The 18,524-nt window shown below is 39.3% G+C and overlaps 1 protein-coding gene across 1 annotated transcript; it reads left to right on the forward strand.

The window, feature by feature from the left end:
• Positions 1–5,833: 5,833 nt before the first annotated feature.
• On the forward strand, positions 5,834–13,207 carry LOC144531252 (uncharacterized). Its single transcript, XM_078271290.1, has 4 exons — positions 5,834–6,172; positions 7,636–7,684; positions 7,952–7,993; positions 10,496–13,207. The coding sequence occupies exons 1-4, from the start codon at positions 5,930–5,932 to the stop codon at positions 10,867–10,869; spliced, it is 708 nt and encodes a 235-aa protein (XP_078127416.1). The 5' UTR covers positions 5,834–5,929; the 3' UTR covers positions 10,870–13,207.
• The last annotated feature ends 5,317 nt before the right edge of the window (positions 13,208–18,524 follow it).

The raw sequence follows: 18,524 nt of genomic DNA on the forward strand, positions 1-18,524 counted from the left end.
CATGCCATTGCAAAAAATTAACCTATGCTGTTACATTAGACATCGCTAAAAACGTACTGGAGGCAGTGATGTCTGCTGACCTAAAAAAAGAGGAAGAGACAAACACATCAGAACAGTCATGTGATATGCACCAGGTTGAGTGTCAGTAGTTCCATGGTAGGAAATGTGACTCTGGTTTCTTAATCGCATGCATAAATGTTAACTTCCGGACAGGGCTTCCGGACACACGCTCCGTCCTGGAATGCTTTCTTGCTTGTGGAACGGATTGATCTGAAATAAAAGACCATACAATTTGTACTGATTGCAAAAACAATATTTGAATTGTGTAAATAAAAGTAGTCTGTACTTAAGAGGTCTTACCATTACCATTATCTAAATAAACGATAGATGTATTTAGACAACCAAGGAGGTGTAATCATTATGTCATGCTAGGTTAGCCTGCAGTTTCGTTAACAGAACTTCTCTTAATACATCCATGGCTTTATCTCTCATCCACATTTCAGGCTTTACAGCATACAGCCCTCGGATGTATCGTAAGACATAAGATATTACATTAACGTTAGCTAGCTACCTAGCTCCATTATTTAGCTTGAGCCGATAGCCCCGGCAGTTTTGGGAAACGCTAATGACGTTACATCCATGTAACAGGCTTTACAGCATGCATACATCCATACATCCCTCGGATGTATCATAAGATAATACCATGGATTTATTCAATTTGGACTTGCATTCAGTGAGTCCGACTGAGTTCAGCTTGACTCGCTGTATAATGCTGGCAACCATGTCGGAGCTTTCTTTAAGTTGTTTACCAAAATCTCCCACCTTGTCCAGGTTCCTTATGGCGGCTAAAACATGTCTGAGGGAAGGCTCGGTCTCTGTCTCTATTGTATCCATAGGGCTAGCAGCGCTCACGGCATAGCTAGCTGTGGAAAGCTAACTTGTTTCCCGCCTTAGCATTCGGGCTAGTAGTCTTGAGCGGAGGAAAGTCTTTACTGTTGACAGCCGACAATGTCTTTCTTGGTATCTTGTCCTACCTTGCGTTATAACACTGTTGGTGAATTGTAGTCAGCAAATGTTTTAGTCAATGGCAGTATTTCAGTTCGAATTTGGGACCAAACGAACGGATCTTAAAACCTTTTGTTTGCCCTGTTCGCCAGGTGTATACCGGTGTTGTGTACGGAAGTCAGGACAGGACTTCAATCGGTCACCTGAAAGCAGAGGCACTGTCTTCCCCCTACTGGCGTGTGGGTGTAAAATTTGGATTTGTACCTTGAACTGAACCACTTGTTAGTTATACGTGAAATGAAAGAAAAATCGTTCTATTGATAGATTCTTGTTTTAAGTATTTTCGCCTAATACAGTTAAAAAAACGAAATCAAGCACAAAAGTATTGTTTTTAACAAAATTGTTATCAGCCTAAAAATAAATATATTCTCTTGCTATGTTGTTTATCTTACTTAGATTTTATAAGACCAATCATTTTTGAGTGAATCTAAATCAAGTTACTGTAAACCTTTTATATGCTACTTCAAAAACTTAAATGGAGCTGTTTTTTTTCAAAAATGCACTCAGAACATCCAAAAACAACCAAAAACAACCAAACGGGAACGTAGTGTGGAGGTACAGTGCAACCACAGGAGAACTTTTCATTTGGTTGGTTCCCTTAACGTTTAGGGAACGTTATAACCATGAGGGAACGTTCTCTACACGTTAGTTTTTGGTTTGGTTTGAACTAATATTTAGGGAACCAGAAACTAACGTTCCCCAACGTTCTGTGTTAGTGGGGTATTCCAAACAAAGTGCAGTTCAGGCAGGTAGCTGCACAGTAGGGAAGCATGTGTGGTATATTTAAGTTGCAGCGCTGCGTTGCCGATGTGTGGAGAAGGAACTTCGTTGACACTGTTCTTGATTATAAAAAGGTTTATTACATCAAAGATTCCAGCATCAATTTACAAGCTTCTGCAGGAGCTCGGAGAGACGACCAACCCAATCTTCAAATATTGTCGCTCTGAAGTTCTGCGGCTATCTCATTGTATATATTCTGTGCATTTAGTGGGGGTGTGAGTATATGCTTGGAGTAGGGAACTGACCATTTAAGGCCCCATACATGGTATAGCTCCAACAAAATATCTTCTGTCTTAGGGGGCCCCTTCTAATGTTAACAGTTTCTAAATGTTTCAGCAACAGTAGGATAAAGTTCATAGGAACTCCCTTATATGGCAATCCTTAAGTCAAAGTTGTAAATCTTCAGATACCACACATGGCAGTGGGAGGGGGCACAGTCCATTTCCTAACAGCCTGTGGAAAGTAGCTGTTCAGCATCTTGCTAGATGAAAAGCAGATAGTCCTGAGTAACAAACTACATCCAACCAGAAATGTCTGATGTACAGGAACCCACATGTAATTATTGCTTTTTACTTTCATGCTGACTGAAAACACGGAGATAAGCATGACACACCAAACAGAGTAATCTCGCACTGCCAGACCTACTTTCCGAGAAGAGTTGAGAAGTACAGATTTAGGAATTGACAAAGGCCTTCTATCGACAGAGTGTCTCTCTCTCTCTCTCTGTTTTATAGTACTCAAGTCTGACCTCTGGCCTGATTTAATGACTAACTTGTTTTCTTTTTGGTATTAGCTACATTACCATCTGGCTTAGAGTTTCTCCTGTGGAGTGGCTGTCGTCAGCAACAGAAATTAATTACAGAATTCCCATTGGGTTTATTATTTCAACATTAGACCAACCCTTCAAAAATATGAGGTGTAGTGTTAATTTCGTCAGACGAGATGAGACTAAATATGTTTGTCAACGACCTTTTTTTTCCATGACAGACTTTTTCATCATGAGATAGAATATTCAGCTGTTACTAGGGTCAGTAGGGTTGGGCACCAGTGCCTTAACGACCGATCGACATGAAACTCGCCTCGCCAGCCTCGAGCTGCATTCATAGGTATTGTAAAATACCCTTTTCCCATCCAGTGGTTGTTTGTCATTTAACAGGAATTTACTGGTGAAATAAGGAAGAGGCTCGATATTTGGTTGCATTTTACGTACAATGATATTGACAAAAAAAATCGGAATGTGTAGAAGTAGAAGGTGAGTTTGTTTATTAATTAATAAACAATCCAGGCAACAGCACAAATCTAACAACCAGAAGACGTGGTCGAAAATACAGGCAATAGATCAGGAAACACTGGAAACAAACACTAGATGGCTGGAGAGTGAGACACACGAGGAGTAACAACAATCTGGCAGGGAACAAGTGAAACAAGGGGGGTATATATCCACGGGGAAATGGGAAGACAACTACACACAGGTGAATCACATTAGGTTGGGGACAGGTAATCATAAAAGGCGGGACACAAACAAAGACAGGAAGACAAGTGACCAGGGATGTAACCAAACAGTGGATTACAAAATAAAACAGGAACTCCAAGAAAACAAACAGAAAACATGAAACCAACTAAAACACAGAAACTTGACACAAGGACAAAAACATGACATAGAGGGTCAAACTGGAAATACTGTCTGAAATATAATAATGTATTGAGCATGCATGAATGTATGATGATGATGGTGAAAGGACGTTTTGAAACAAACCTCACACCTCATTTTGACATTTGTCTGGTGGGATTCTACTGTTTCAGACAATGATGTGATGGCCTGCATAATCAGGAACTTTTACAAAAAATGTTGCACTGTAATACAGCATGTTTACACTGTGGTATATGCACTTTTATTTCTAAATACTTCTTTCACCACTACCTTGTCAGAGCACAAGCTGGTCTCTTTTTTTGTCTTAGTGATTATCCTGTGGATCATGTGCATCTCCTTTGTGTTTAGCACTTCCTTTGTTATGTTTTGCATCATGTAGGGTATTGTTGTAATTCTTACTTACTTGTAGTAAGCAACTACTTACTTGTAGTTTCTTTCTTGAAACAACAGTATTAGCTAACAGACATACGTCTGACCTTTTTACAGACATTTATCTAATCCCTTTTTCAAACCAAACAAAGATTGTAGCCAGAAGATGTCTCCTTGCTTGACTCATACATCAACAAAATCAAAGTTTAAAGTTGCTTGATTCATACAACAACAAAATTAAAGTTTATTATGACGGAGTAGCTGTCAAAATGCTCTACATGCGATCTGTTGTTGATGTTAACAACAGACTGTAGATGATCTGTAATCTGAACGGATTTAGTCTCTCTGACTTCTAAACGTAACTATCAGCCACACAACATGTGTTCTGTACAGAATAAGCCTTTGAAGGGGCGCTATGCAGTTTTGCAACGCTTTTTGCTCGCAGGTTTCTCTATAGAGCTCCCCCTACAGCTTCGGAATAGATATTTGGCAGCTCCTATGTATACTCGTGTCTGACTCCTCGCTCGGTCAGTCTGCCGTTTCCTCTTTCTCTGTTCCTCCGACAATGCTTTCCTAGCTTTCTGCTTCTTTTTTGCCGGCTCAGCCATGACGATAGTGTGAAAAACTCCATTGCTACCTTGTTCTTATAGCTAGCTGGTTCATGTATGTGTGCAGTGCTGTAAAGCAATTCGTTACATCGCAAGACCTGATATCACGCGATACTTCCTGACGCTGAGGCCGGCAGCTCGCCAGCCAAAAGTTGCAAGAGTGGTTTTTCCACTCACAGGCGCTAGGGGGAAGCGAGACAACCACCATTCAACCCGAAAACAGTCAGATAACCATTCCAATGACTCTGAAGCTGTTCAGTTAAGGTAAATTAAGCTAAAAAAACGGCATAGTTCCCCTTTAAATCAGACAAATAGCAATTAAAATCCGTCCAATTCACGAACTATAAAAAGTTTATAGTATAAAACGTGATCATGTTGTTTCGATTCTTAACCAATCAGTTGTTAGATCAGCTGAGTGCCAGGCGTTTCCCAGCATGCCCCTGGGTCCGCCTGGGTCTTGCAGTTGGGGAAAAGCAACTGTGCTGCCTGCGTCTCAAACCTGCGGCCGTCTTGATCTTGTGAGGTTATCATTGCCCACGTGTGTCAGAGCAAGTCGGGATCAAGTCGGACACAAATCTAACCGGCATGCATTGGCTGGCAATCACCGGTTATCGATTCTGCGCAGAAATGGCTCATCTCAAACGAGCCTATTGTTTAACTATTGCTGATTGATTTACTGCTGAATATGGTCTGTTATGTGACTACCTGTCCACAACAATCATGTGACTCTTTGCCTACTGACCATGTGACTACTGGCCAATAGGCTATAAGATACAGTTCAAATGCAAACATTTTATACTTGCCTTGATGAAGGCCTCACGGCTGAAACGCGTTGCTTTGAAAAAATATAATAAAGGCTTTTTAAACTTTACCCTCCCGAGTGCCTTAGTGTCCTTGAACCCGATTAATCAATTCATTGTCAACTACTAAATTAACCGCCAACTATTTTGATAATTGATTATTTGGTTTGAGTAATTTTTTAAAGTGACTATATGTAACTTTTAAATGTTTCTGAAACTGTGTCAGTTTTCATCTCATGATCAGAAATGACCTGTAACAGCAAACGAGACTAACAGTGAAAAGAATGCTATTTTCACATAGTTTTTTTTTTATTAACGGAGAATATTGTTTAATGATTTTCTGTTTTTCTTTTTTTTAGGAGATCCCCAGGGATTTATCTTTGAGAAAAAGGGATGCATGGTTCTATAACTGGAATGTAATGATAATACTTGAGAGTAAAGAGTTTATATGTTTTGAACAATTAGGACTCTGGTATAAGCTCCTCCTCTCTCTCTTCTCCCATCTGTATGAATGAACAGATAAGGTCATTCTAGACTGAAGATTTCAGTGTAGGCGTTTGGGTACGGCCCCACTTTTCAACTGCAAATAAAAGACTCTGCATGTATCACTGGTAAACAGAGGACCAGCCAACTTTGCAGATACCAGGCTTGCCGACATGGGAGAGAAACTGTTTAGGCAGACTCTGCCAACTGAAGCTGTGTGTGGGGATGCGATTATAGATATGGGCCAGGACAAGTCTGTGCTCATCCTCATCCAACACTGCCGGGACATGAAGCAACAGGAAACGCGCCTCAGACTCGTCACTCTGCTCTTGCTGCTCAGCTGTACGGCACTGTTCATTTTTACCATCTGTGCAAATTTATGGCAACATGGAAACTCTGGATCCAGCGGACAAGAGGTAAGTTCCAAAACTTTTTCTTTATGATTATGGGCAGTGGTGGAATGTAACTAAGGACATTGACTTAAGTACTGTACTAAAGTACAAATTTGAGGTACTTGTACTTTAGTTGAGTCTTTTCTTTGCATACCACTACTCCACTACATTAATCTGACAGCTTTAGTTACTAGTTACTTTACAAATTAAAATTTGTACACACACCACACATGTAGTTTATAAAATACAATGTTTTATTACAAGTTATACTACCCAACAATATAACGGCCTACAAGTCCAGCTGTAATGATAAATACTTAGTTGATTGACAGAACTGTTTGGTTTGTTTCCAGTTTCTAAAATTTGAGGATTTTTCTGCATTGAGTACTTTTACTTTTATTACTTCAAGTGCATTTTCTTGATGATACGTACATACTTTTACTTAAGTAACATTTTCAATGCAGGACTTTTACTTGTAACAGAGTATTTTGACAGTGTGGTATTAGTACCTTTCCTTAAGTAAAGGATCTGAATACTTCTTCCATCACTGGTTATGGGCTAAGGTTTCCTTGTCTTCTCAGAGAGCTTTGGCTGGGTGTTCACATTGATGATGTGAACATGTAAACCTCATTGTCAGCTTATATGCAATCCTAGGATATAGTAGGAATATTTTACTCCCTTTGAGGGGTGTTGCAGAGTTTTAAACTACCTTAACTACCTAACTTGATCAAACTTTTGGGTTGATTTAAGGCTGGTGCAATGCACATATTGTATATCTAATGATAAACACAGTTGTTGGAGATGGGGTGCCACAGGTTAAGATGTATGAACTTGAGTACATTGTGCCATAAGATCTTAAAAGGGATGACAACATTTGGAGATGGAGGTAATGCTATATTTATTTAGTCAGAATGCAAGATGTGTGCTTTATTTATCTTTATTTTTGTACTCCATCTTCTTTTATGTTGATTTATTACAACTTTTGTTGAGAAAGGACACCAATGTAAGTGCATTTTGGACTGTGTTATGTTTATGATTATACTTTTTTACATATATGGTTACCCTCAATACTGAGTGAAAAATTAAAAACCAAACTTGGTCACAAAAAAAGGATGACAATTTTTCTAATAAATATATCAGATTTACATTTAAATAAGAGGTTGTGTCCACATTTTTATTAGTGCTACCTTAATTCACTGCATATCCCAGTAGCATCATTATAAACAACAAACCCTCCAGTCCAAATATATTTACTCACTGATAGTGAAGCAACAATTTTCTCCAACATAACCTGTTGCGTCCACATTTCAGCCCCTTTTGCTTGCCCTTTGCCACTGGTATCACTGTAAAGACAAGATCACATTGGGACTCACTTTGTGTTTCCAACAAGCTGTCATATAATCCATATAATGGCCACAACTTCAGGTATCCGAGTAAAGCGCTACAAGTCATGATGAAACTGAAAATGTGTTCTTCCTTATTCCTAGTGCGCAGTAGAGCCAAGTCCAGCATATTCCAAGCAAGAGAGCCCTACAGGTATGCTGTGTCATTACCTTCATGTTTAATGAAATGTCTATGGAGTTGGGAGGATTTCAATGTACAAGTGAAAGTTTACAAGTTTAAGTACTATTCATTACTGCTCTCCACTCCCAAAGCTCCATATACAGTAGGTAATTGTGTGTCCTACAGTAGTTCACAACTCAGGCAGTTTTCTTCATCTTCCAGATCAGGGTTTTCCCTGAAATATTATTAGCAAGCAAGCATTGTTTTCAACATCTCTCTCCTCTCTTTCTCAATCCACAGCTAATCCTCAAACAAACACCCAAAAACTGCACATTGATCTCAGTAAGTGTTTTTTTCAGTACTATTCACTAGTCAACTTCACACTTTCTTTGTATTGAGTTTTCTGCAGATAAGGCAAAACCAGTAGTCAAATGCAGCACATGACAAGGTATAAAAAATAAGCAAGTAAATAAAATGAAATGCCTGGTCAGGTCCGGTAAAATAGCTTGGTCTGGCAAACTCTCTGTGCAGTTGAAAAATAAACTGTTGCGATCATTGGTGTTAAAGAGCACTTATCCATGCAAAGTATTTATGCACAGGCTACTTTTAGACAAGCCAATAGAATTGTCTCATGTTCTACACACAGAATATAAGCTGCTGCCGAGAAACGATCGCAGTTTGGTTATGTTCAAGCACCCAAACTACTTAATGAAGTTTAGAAAAAGATCATGGTTTGGGTTAAAATCAGACTTAAAATCAGACGTAACTTCCAGTTACACATGTGACACTGAAGGTGACATTTGTAACGTTTTTTTTTTTTTAAATCACCGTTTTCATGCAAAACTTACTACAAACAGGACTCAAACTCCACTCTCCTGGGTGAAAGTCCTGTGTTTGTTTGACCCATGCACCACCCAACATGCTTCCTTATGAGGAACAAATGACCTCTGAGAGCATTTTTTGTAGGACAGTCTCCAGGAAACACCAATCAGCATCAGGAGTGATAGTAAGGTTGTTAATAAAAGCTAGTGGGGGACTCCGAGTTTTGTGGAATCCTTTTAGTGATAATCTTAACATTTCCAGATGTATGCATTGTAAAACTTCTTGCATCCACCTATCCATTCAAGAAGGATGAAGCTTCTGGCTAACACAGTGGTAAAGGCAATGACACGCTTTTTTAAAGTGGGTACATTTTGAGTTGGGGGAAGGCTAGTCTCGCATTGCCAGACCTTCCTCCACAGCGCTGCAGAGGAGGGTCTGGCTAGTCCACACAGCATTCCAGGATGGGAGAGAAACATGCACTGGTTTATTGGCATTTCTTTAAACCAATCCCAATCGTCATCAACGGCAAAATAGCCTCGGGAAGGAACTTGTTTTGGTGGAACATGGTTGTTTTAGTCGTGCAACAGAAAACTCAGATTGGACAGATAGTCTAGCTAGCTGTCTGGATTTACCCTGCAGAGATCTGAGGCACAGTTTACCATAATCCTCATAAATTGACTGGAGTTTGAAATTCCAACACAAAGAAAGTGTAAGTTACAGACATCCGACTGAAAAGAAGGACATACGGCGGCAATAGAGCAATCCCGGAAGTGGAAGGTCATGGACTAGAGGGAGGCTAGAGGGAGGCTGAACAGAGCAGTCAGGGGGTTGAGGTCTATATTTGTGTTAAGGGCCTGTTCAAGAGTTTTAAATACATTGGACTGAAAGTTAGTCGGCCATGGGCGTGTCCAGGGGCTGAATAGGGGATTGCTTGGGCTGCATTAGACCATGCCTGGCACATATAGATAACGAGTGGACCACCAGACCGATAATGTCACTCCTCTGTTTGTTAGAAATGTCAGTCCCCATGTCATGCTCCCAGGAGTCCTTGAGAGGTAAAGTGGAGGCTGCATTCAAGGAGTCAATTTTGCCAAAGATAATGGATATCAGCCGTTTTTGATCAACGTAAAGGATGAGAAACAACTGAAACGGTCAATTTCTCATATTTCTGATATGTGGAAAACTGCTTTTAAAAAATGCCTTCTTTTTTTTAAACCCTAGAAGAGATGGCTACTGGGCAGGTTTCATTGAACTGACAGGGATGCAGGATGGGGTGAAAAGACACCATCCTGTTATAGGTCATTAAGTGTGATAAGACAATTGTTTCACAAACTACGGAAGGTGGGCTCCAAGCAGGACGATGAGAATAAGTGATTATTTAAAATTGGCCTGTGTATCGAAGCTCTGTGTAGACCATGCTGTTTCCTGAATTCGAGCCAAATCTTGACAGTACTATTTTGTTGTTTGAAACGTTATAGGCCACAATGGGAAGCTTAGAGCACAGTGTAAAGGTAACTATGAAGATATTATCTCGGTATGAACCCAGGGTGGGCCAGATTGTTGCTGGCCCAAAAAGTTTTATGCAGCTTATTAATGTAACAGCCCCAAAAGTAGTAGACGAGAAGATCCAAATGTGCTACGTCTCCTCAGACTTGGGGAGCTAAAGAATTGATCTCCTAAACACCCACACTTGTTATTTTTAGATGAACGCATTGTTCTCAATGCTGCAGCACTTGTTGGAGTGCACATGAAGGCCAGATGAGTCTTGAACATGCGGTTGCATGGGAAACAGCCAGGCCCACATTATGAACGTATTTTATTTGAACTCTGTTGCTTTGATTGGGAATTCTATGTTTCAACAATGCCCCTCTTACATTTAAACGTTTTAAAAGATGTGACTTTTAAAAAGCTACAGTATTTAAACATAGTGATAATTGTAAAATTTAAGATAAGACAAAATAAAAGAGGAATTTATTTGTTTAAATAAAACATGTGACTTACTGTACGTCTCTCTTCCTACAGCGTCTCTAGGTGCAGCCAACAAGACTGATGGACTATACATGAAATGGCATGTCAATTTTGGTGACCAAGACAACAAAGAGAAAAGTGCCATTGTGATTCCTGAGGATGGTTTCTATTTTGTCTATGTGAGCATTGCATTAAGCTGCAATGAGGGAGACTTCAACAGGTTCTACGTAGAGCTGCGCAACTGGAATGAAGCTTATCCCTCGACTAGACCTGTGATGAAGACCTGGGATGGATGCACTTCAGAAGGGGCAAAGAGTGTGTTTCTGGGGCAGCTTTTTGAGTTGTCTAAAGGAGATAATTTGAGCGTGTGGATTGGTGAGGGCTACGAACTGATCTCCACATCATCATTTGGTGCTTATCTCGCATAGAGAATATGCCTCTTTGGTTTCCAATGTCTCAATCTCAATAATCTATTTTTAAAGTATTTTTTCTACTAATCTAACTAATTTTGGGTTATTTATCGTCACTCATTTCTATGCTTTGTCTGTTTTACAGTACTTCTGGTTCAGAATTAAAGGGGCTCTATTATGCTAACTTTTAGGTTCATACTTGTACTTTTTTGTTCAAAAAACACTCATAATGCCCAAGGCTGCTGCACCTTGGAGTGCCTGTCTTTTTAAGCCCCCCTTCTGCAAAAGCCTAGTCTGCTCCGATTGGTCAGCAGTTCCGGGTTTTCCACATCTATGCTCTCCTCGTCTGTGTCTGGTCCATCAATGCTGCCAGGGGAATGACTGACTACATTTACTTACACATAATATTGCAGTTTTTGCCCTTATTCCGAAAAAGACAATATTCCGACTAAGCTGTTCACATGGCTAATGAATGTGAAAATTCCACTAATATTCCCGTTTACATGTAGCCTTTCAAAATAAAATTTTTCAAAGTTTACCAGCTGTGGCGGACTTGTTGGACCGTGTGAACACAGCCTCGCCCTCTTTCATTCCTTCAAACAGCTTCTTGAAAAGGTCAGCGTAGCGATGTTTGCGCATATCCGAAAACCTTCCCAAAAAGGGAAAGGTACAAGACCGTGTATAGAAACTATCATGGACTTCAATGGCAGAAGCTTGCGTCGCTCTAGCCGTTCACAGTTTCGTGGGTACGGTAAACATTTCTATGGTAACAGCGAGTTGGACCAATCAGAGATGTTGCTCTAACACTTAGGATTGTGGGTACTGTAGCTTTTCTCCATAAGATCGCAAATAAAACATGTTTTTATTAAAACAAGGTTGATTTCATACAGACTTCTAGCTTCTACAGGAGCAGAAACTTCCGTTTCACAACCATGTAGCTCATGGTCAGTCTACCTTGGATGGTTTAGACATTATGGCTGATAATCTAAATCCTTATGGAGAAAAATCTATGGGATTTTTACTCCCGGAACCAAACTGTTGAGCTCTATACAACAGGGATGATTAGAATTTAGTTTGATGTGTTCAGCATGGACACATTAAAAATTCTCTGAATAATTCACGTACCTTTTTGTCAACAGTTATCAGTGAAAACTATTCTCTTGTCAATATACTGGGGCATTGCCTCAGGAAAGACATACTATTGACATATTCACATGTTATTTCTCAATACAGAGAACAAATTCCATTCACCCCTATTGTACTGAGGTATGTTCTAAGGTTTCTAAATTTAACAGCATAGTGTTAGCTTAAAGTTAGCTTTGATAGTGGTAGTGACTATGAATGAAGCAACTGCCACTGCTGTTTATCTATTATATTATTTATTTATTATAACGCTAGGTTTTTAGAAACCTAGCGTGAACTGCTCATTTGTCAAATCTTTACTCCAGCTTAACAACATGTATAAATACATTAGAGACAGCACATTTTTAGCATCAATTCAAAACTACGTTCAAAAACATGCCAACCTTATAAGGGGGCTTCGGTCAGCAATCCATTCAAATTCAAAGTTAGTAAAAAAAAAATATGTCAACAGTGTAAGGATTTTTTCATTGTATTACATTGTAAAAGGTATTTTGTGTTTTTCCCATCCCACTTTCTCTGTCCTTACAATAAGTATTAGAGTAAGATCAGAATTCAAACTAAAATTCTAGTCATAGTTCTATTATCTTTGTTGTGACTATAATTGCCACTGTTCATCACACCCCCAACTGGCACCGTCACACCGCCTACCAAGAGCCTGGGTCTGTCCGAGGTTTCTCCCTAAAAGGGAGGTTTTTTTTCTCACACTAAATGCTTGCTCTTGGGGGAATTACTGAAATTGTTGTCTTTGTACATTATAGTGTGGTCTAGACCTACTCTATCTGTAAAGTGTCTTGAGATAACTCTTGTTATGATTTGATACAGTAAATAAAATTGAATTTAATCAAATAATACCACAATAAATATGCTACAACCAAGGGTCCAAGCCCATGACACACATATAACGTTAAGAAAAACAAAGTAATAATAACACAATTATTTGAGTGGGACATTGTTTCATTTTACTTAACATAAAAATGAGGTTATTTTACATTTGTCTTTTAATAATTTGTATTATTATTACAGAATTATAGAAGTAACGGGGTTGACAACAGCATCCCCATTTGGAAGACATATTTATTTTGGAAACAGATTTCAGTGGTTTTAGAATTGAAGATTATGGAAATAAATGATGATAATGCAGACAGTTGTGTTATTCTGATTGATTGATTTATTTCATTTATTTGTTTCACAATAAAATCATTTATTGAACATGGTTGGCCTTAAAGGTGCTCTAAGCGATTCTGGGTGACGTTACGTCTTGTATTTTCAAACAAAACTGAGACTAGCTCACTCCTCCCCCTCCTTTCCGTGCTTACGCGCACTAACTCCCCAACCCCCACCCCCAAAATATTTCTTGTTGGTTATTGGCTAGAACGTTGGAACACTGTTTGTGTATGTTTCATGGTGCAGGTTGGCCAGTTTGTTTTTGTTGCCGCTTGTGGAGCCTGGGCTGTCTACAGAGACCGCTTTTTTTTTTTTTTACAGTGTGTAAGTCTTCTGCTGGACTCTTCAAATGGGACTACTGGGAAACTGTCATGACCAACAGCAGAGCATTAAAAATTTGGCCTGTGAACTCACTAGATTCACTGCAGTCTACTCAACAAGTTCAGACCAGATATATTTTCTGATTTCCATGTGACATTTTGAGGTGCAGGAATCAATCTGATGATGTCGTCAAACATATACCAGATACTGTCATCGCGAATCGGCCAGAAAAATCAGTTCTTGCCAGCATGGCTCATACATTTGACTTGGACATATCCTTCATTTTTTGCCATGATGATGAAGAAGAGGCATCCTAACAGATAAAAATCAGCAAAAACAGGCATTTTAAGTAAATAATAATAGTGCTAATAATGTGCTAATAATACATTCATTCCACACAGACTGATATATTTCAAGTGTTTATTTCTTTTACTTTTGATGATTAGAACTGACAACTAATGAAAACCCCAAATTCAGTATCTCAGAAAATTAGAATATTGTGAAAAGGTTCAATATTGAAGACACCTGGTGCTACACTCTAATCAGATAATTAACTCAGAACACCTGCAAAGGCCTTTAAATGGTCCCTCAGTCTAGTTCTGTAGGCTACACAATCATGGGGAAGACTGCTGACTTGACAGCTGTCCAAAAGACGACCATTGACACCTCGCACAAGAAGGGCAAGACACAAAAGGTCATTGCTAAAGAGGCTGGCTGTTCACAGAGCTCTGTGTCCAAGCACATTAATAGAGAGGCGAAGGGAAGGAAAAGATGTGGTAGAAAAAAGTGTACAAGCAATAGGGATAACCGCACCCTGGAGAGCATTGTGAAACAAAACCCATTCAAAAATGTGGGGGGGTATTCACAAAGAGTGGACTGCAGCTGGAGTCAGTGCTTCAAGAACCACCACGCACAGACATATGCAAGACATGGGTTTCAGCTGTTCCATTCCTTGTGTCAAGCCACTCTTGAACAAGACACCGCGTCAGAAGCGTCTCGCCTGGGCTAAAGACAAAAAGGACTGGACTGGCTGAGTGGTCCAAAGTTATGTTCTCTGATGAAAGTAGATTTTGCATTTCCTTTGGAAATCAAGGTCCCAGAGTCTGGAGGAAGAGAGGAGAGGCACAGAATCCACGTTGCTTGAAGTCCAGTGTAAAGTTTTCACAGTCAGTGATGGTTTGGGGTGCCATGTCATCTGCTGGTGTTGGTCCACTGTGTTTTCTGAGGTCCAGGGTCAACGCAGCCGTCTACCAGGAAGTTTTAGAGCACTTCATGCTTCCTGCTGCTGACCAACTTTATGGAGATGCAGATTTCATTTTCCAACAGGACTTGGCACCTGCACACAGTTCCAAAGCTACCAGTACCTGGTTTAAGGACCATGGTATCCCTGTTCTTAATTGGCCAGCAAACTCGCCTGACCTTAACCCTGTAGAAAATCTATGGGGTATTGTGAAGAGGAAGATGCGATGCTCCAGATCCAACAATGCAGAAGAGCTGAAGGCCATTATCAGAGCAACCTGGGCTCTCCTAACACCTGAGCAGTGCCACAGACTGATCGACTCCATACCACGCCGCATTGCGGCAGTAATTCAGGCAAAAGGAGCCCCAACTAAGTATTGAGTGCTGTACATGCTCATACTTTTCATGTTCATACTTTTCAGTTGGCCAACATTTCTAAAAATCCTTTTTTGTATTGGTCTTAAGTAATATTCTAATTTTCTGAGATACTGAATTTGGGGTTTTCATTAGTTGTCAGTTATAATCATCAAAATTAAAAGAAAAACACTTGAAACATATCAGTCTGTGTGGAATGAATGTATACATTATACAAGTTTCACTTTTGGAATGGAATTACTGAAATAAATCAACTTTTTCATGATATTCTAATTATATGACCAGCACCTGTATATTACATAAATAATTCTAGTATTGAACACACACATAGCATCCGAAGAGAGGATTGACAGTAACAGGGTTGACAAAATATGCAGTCATTACTAGCCATGTGGTGGACACCATGACAACACATGGTGTTTATTCAAGAGAGGTTAAAATGCTGTTAAATATTTACATTTAAATTTTAAAACAAATTACTTTTTAATGCATGATTTTATGGTAACGTTAACAAAATGACCTTGTCCCCTTCTGTCAGACAGAGCAAAACTGTAAGAAAAGTAATTAAAAGCAAACAACACTTACTTGTCTTTTCACCATCAATTTCCTGAAAGGCAGGTGATATCACTTCAAGGAAATTATGTCACTTTGGCAAAGTTCCTTTTCTCCAAGGGGGGGGGGTTTATCCAAAAGTAACAGGGTTGACGACAACATGGGGACCAATGTAAAATGTTTTTTTTTTTTTTTCTCATTTAAAAAATGACTAAAATTGTTTCATAATTCATGAGAAAAGACGCAGAATTTTTAAAAAGTAATTTATTTTTCACATTACACAACTAAATTATAAAAGAATTATGAAAACATTAATTCAGCTTTACAAGACACTTTTGTTTGAGGGACATAAAATGGCATGTTTTCATAGAATGACCCCGATCAGTAGGGTTCTGCTAGGGCTTTTTATGCTGGTAAGCAATCATTCTTCATTCTTCATGTATGTTTACAATATATTTATAATTTTATCATCCTGATTGTCCCTACTGTAATTATATTCTGTTGGTGTGTTCTGTACACATAACATCTACTGCATGTCTGTCCAGCAAGAGGGATCCTTCCAGTTGCTCTTTCTGAGGTTTCTTCTATTTTTTCATAAATTTGACTCAAGCATCCACATTTGTCATCATCCTGTGTGTCCACAGTCAACAATGGGATATCCAGATGTATCCAGATCATGGACTGAAGTGAGCTATTGCTTTTATAAAACGGTCATCAAGTATGGCAATATGAAAGTTATAGTCCAATTTGACTAGATTTCTTAATAACCCAATAACTCATTAATCTCTCAAAATCAATACAGTATTTAGACTTACTTTTTTTGTTTAGAAGCAGCGAAACTCATTGTTTTAACAAAGTCCTCCATGCTATTGTAGGCCTTCTAGAAGCTTTTGAATTCAGTCTGGATCTGCAGAGTCTATGTACAACAAATCCATAATTATGAATCCATAAATCAAGTTACATAATGTTTGAAATCTTGCATCGCTTCAAGCTAGCATCATTCCAATTGTTAAGCTTGATAGCTATAATCTGGGCCTTTCCAAATACGTCTTCTGTAGGATCCTAGGCCTTCCAGAAGCTTTGTAATCATCCGCAATGTTCCAGAGGACATGACGTCCATGATTTCCAAAAACAATTTGAAATGTGGACTTGTCAGACCACAGCTCGCTTTTCCACTTTGCGTCAGTCCATCTCAGATGAGCTCGGGCCCAGAGAAGCCGGAGGCATTTCTGGGTGTTGTTGATATATGGCTTTCGCTTTGCATGGTAGAGTTTTAACTTGCACTTGTAGATGTAGCGACGAATTGTGTTAACTGACAATGGTTTTCCAAAGTGTTCCTGAGGCCACGTGGTAATATCCTTTACATAATGATGTTGGTTTTTAATGCAGTGCCGCCTGAGGGATCGAAGGTCACGGGCATTCAATGTTGGTTTTGGCCTCTTACGTGTAGAGATTTCACCAGATTATGATATTATGGACTGCAGATGATGAAATCCCTAAATTCCTTGCAATTGTACTTTGAGAAATGTCGTTGGACTATTTGCTCATGCAGTTGCTCACAAAGTGGTGAAATTTGCCCCATCCTTGCTTGTGAAGGACTAAGGCCCTGTTTACACGTACATGTTTAATTTCTTCGTTTACACGCAAACGGAGAATTCGCCTCTGAAAACGAGTCCTTCTAAAAACTCCGGCCAGAGTGGATATGTTTGAGATCTTCGTTTGCACGTGTAAACTGAGACAAACGGAGGTATAGGCAGCCGGAAGAGAGAAAGAGGAAGTGATTCGTTGCTGTTGTTGCTATTTTTGGGATTCTGATTGGCTAACGTGGGCTTGAGCTTCGTGCTACACTGCCACCTACAGGTTGGTCATGCTCTTTATGGCATTAACGGCATATATACACGGGTACATGTAAACGAACACTTTTCTGAAAACTTACAGCTGTGAACGATGTTATTTTTTAAAACGGAGAGGTTGAAATGTCGGTTTATGAAAATAGCTGCCCATGTGTAAACGTAGCATAAGCCTTTTGGGGATGCTCCTTTTATACCCAATCATGACACTCGCCTGTTTCCAATTAACCTGTTCACCTGTGGAATGTTCCAAACAGGTGTTTTTTTTTTTTTTTAGCATTCTTCAACTCCTTTTGTTGTTGGCCGGATATCCGGTATCTACTGCTTTCTTTGTGTTGGAATGTTTTTGGAATTGGGGTTTGTACAAGCATTATTATAAACTACAATTACGGTCTTGCCAGTTAACATCCATGTCTGTCCAGACTCATAATATATGAAGACTTTGATCCAATTTAATAAAAGATAGTGTATTTGTTGGCAAAACGTGGATGCTTCACACATTTTCAATTTGACAGCACAGAAGATCCATACTATCACCACAGTTTCAAGGTGGGCACCCAAGATTAGTGTCACTTCTTCTGTATACGACCAAATGTCTCCCTATCTGTTCCTGGGTTATGAAGTTGAATAATTGAGAAAAAAAAGGTGTGTTTGCAGAACATTATGATGTCAAAGTGAAATTGACCTTTGAGATATAAAAAGTCCTCACTTTCATCATTTTATTCTATTATACGTTGGTGTTAAATATTGTAATAATTAGAGTAGGAATTCTGTGTTTTGTTACGTGTTTTGTAAGGTCACAGAAACCTTGACCTCCAAAATAAAGTGAATGTTTGTACTAAATGTGAAGCGATTCCCTCAAGGTGTTCCTGAGATATCACGAAAATGGGACATACGGATGAAGGGAGGGACTTAAAAAAACAATGCCCCTGGCCACGGTTGTTGCCAGTGCAAAGCATAAAAAGGAAAACCTTTGTGAAATACTCATCTGTGCTGTTTTTGTGGCTGTTCAAGAACCAGACAATCATA

Source organism: Sander vitreus, chromosome 16, assembly GCF_031162955.1.
Source record: "Sander vitreus isolate 19-12246 chromosome 16, sanVit1, whole genome shotgun sequence".
Taxonomy (NCBI): Eukaryota; Metazoa; Chordata; class Actinopteri; order Perciformes; family Percidae; genus Sander; species Sander vitreus.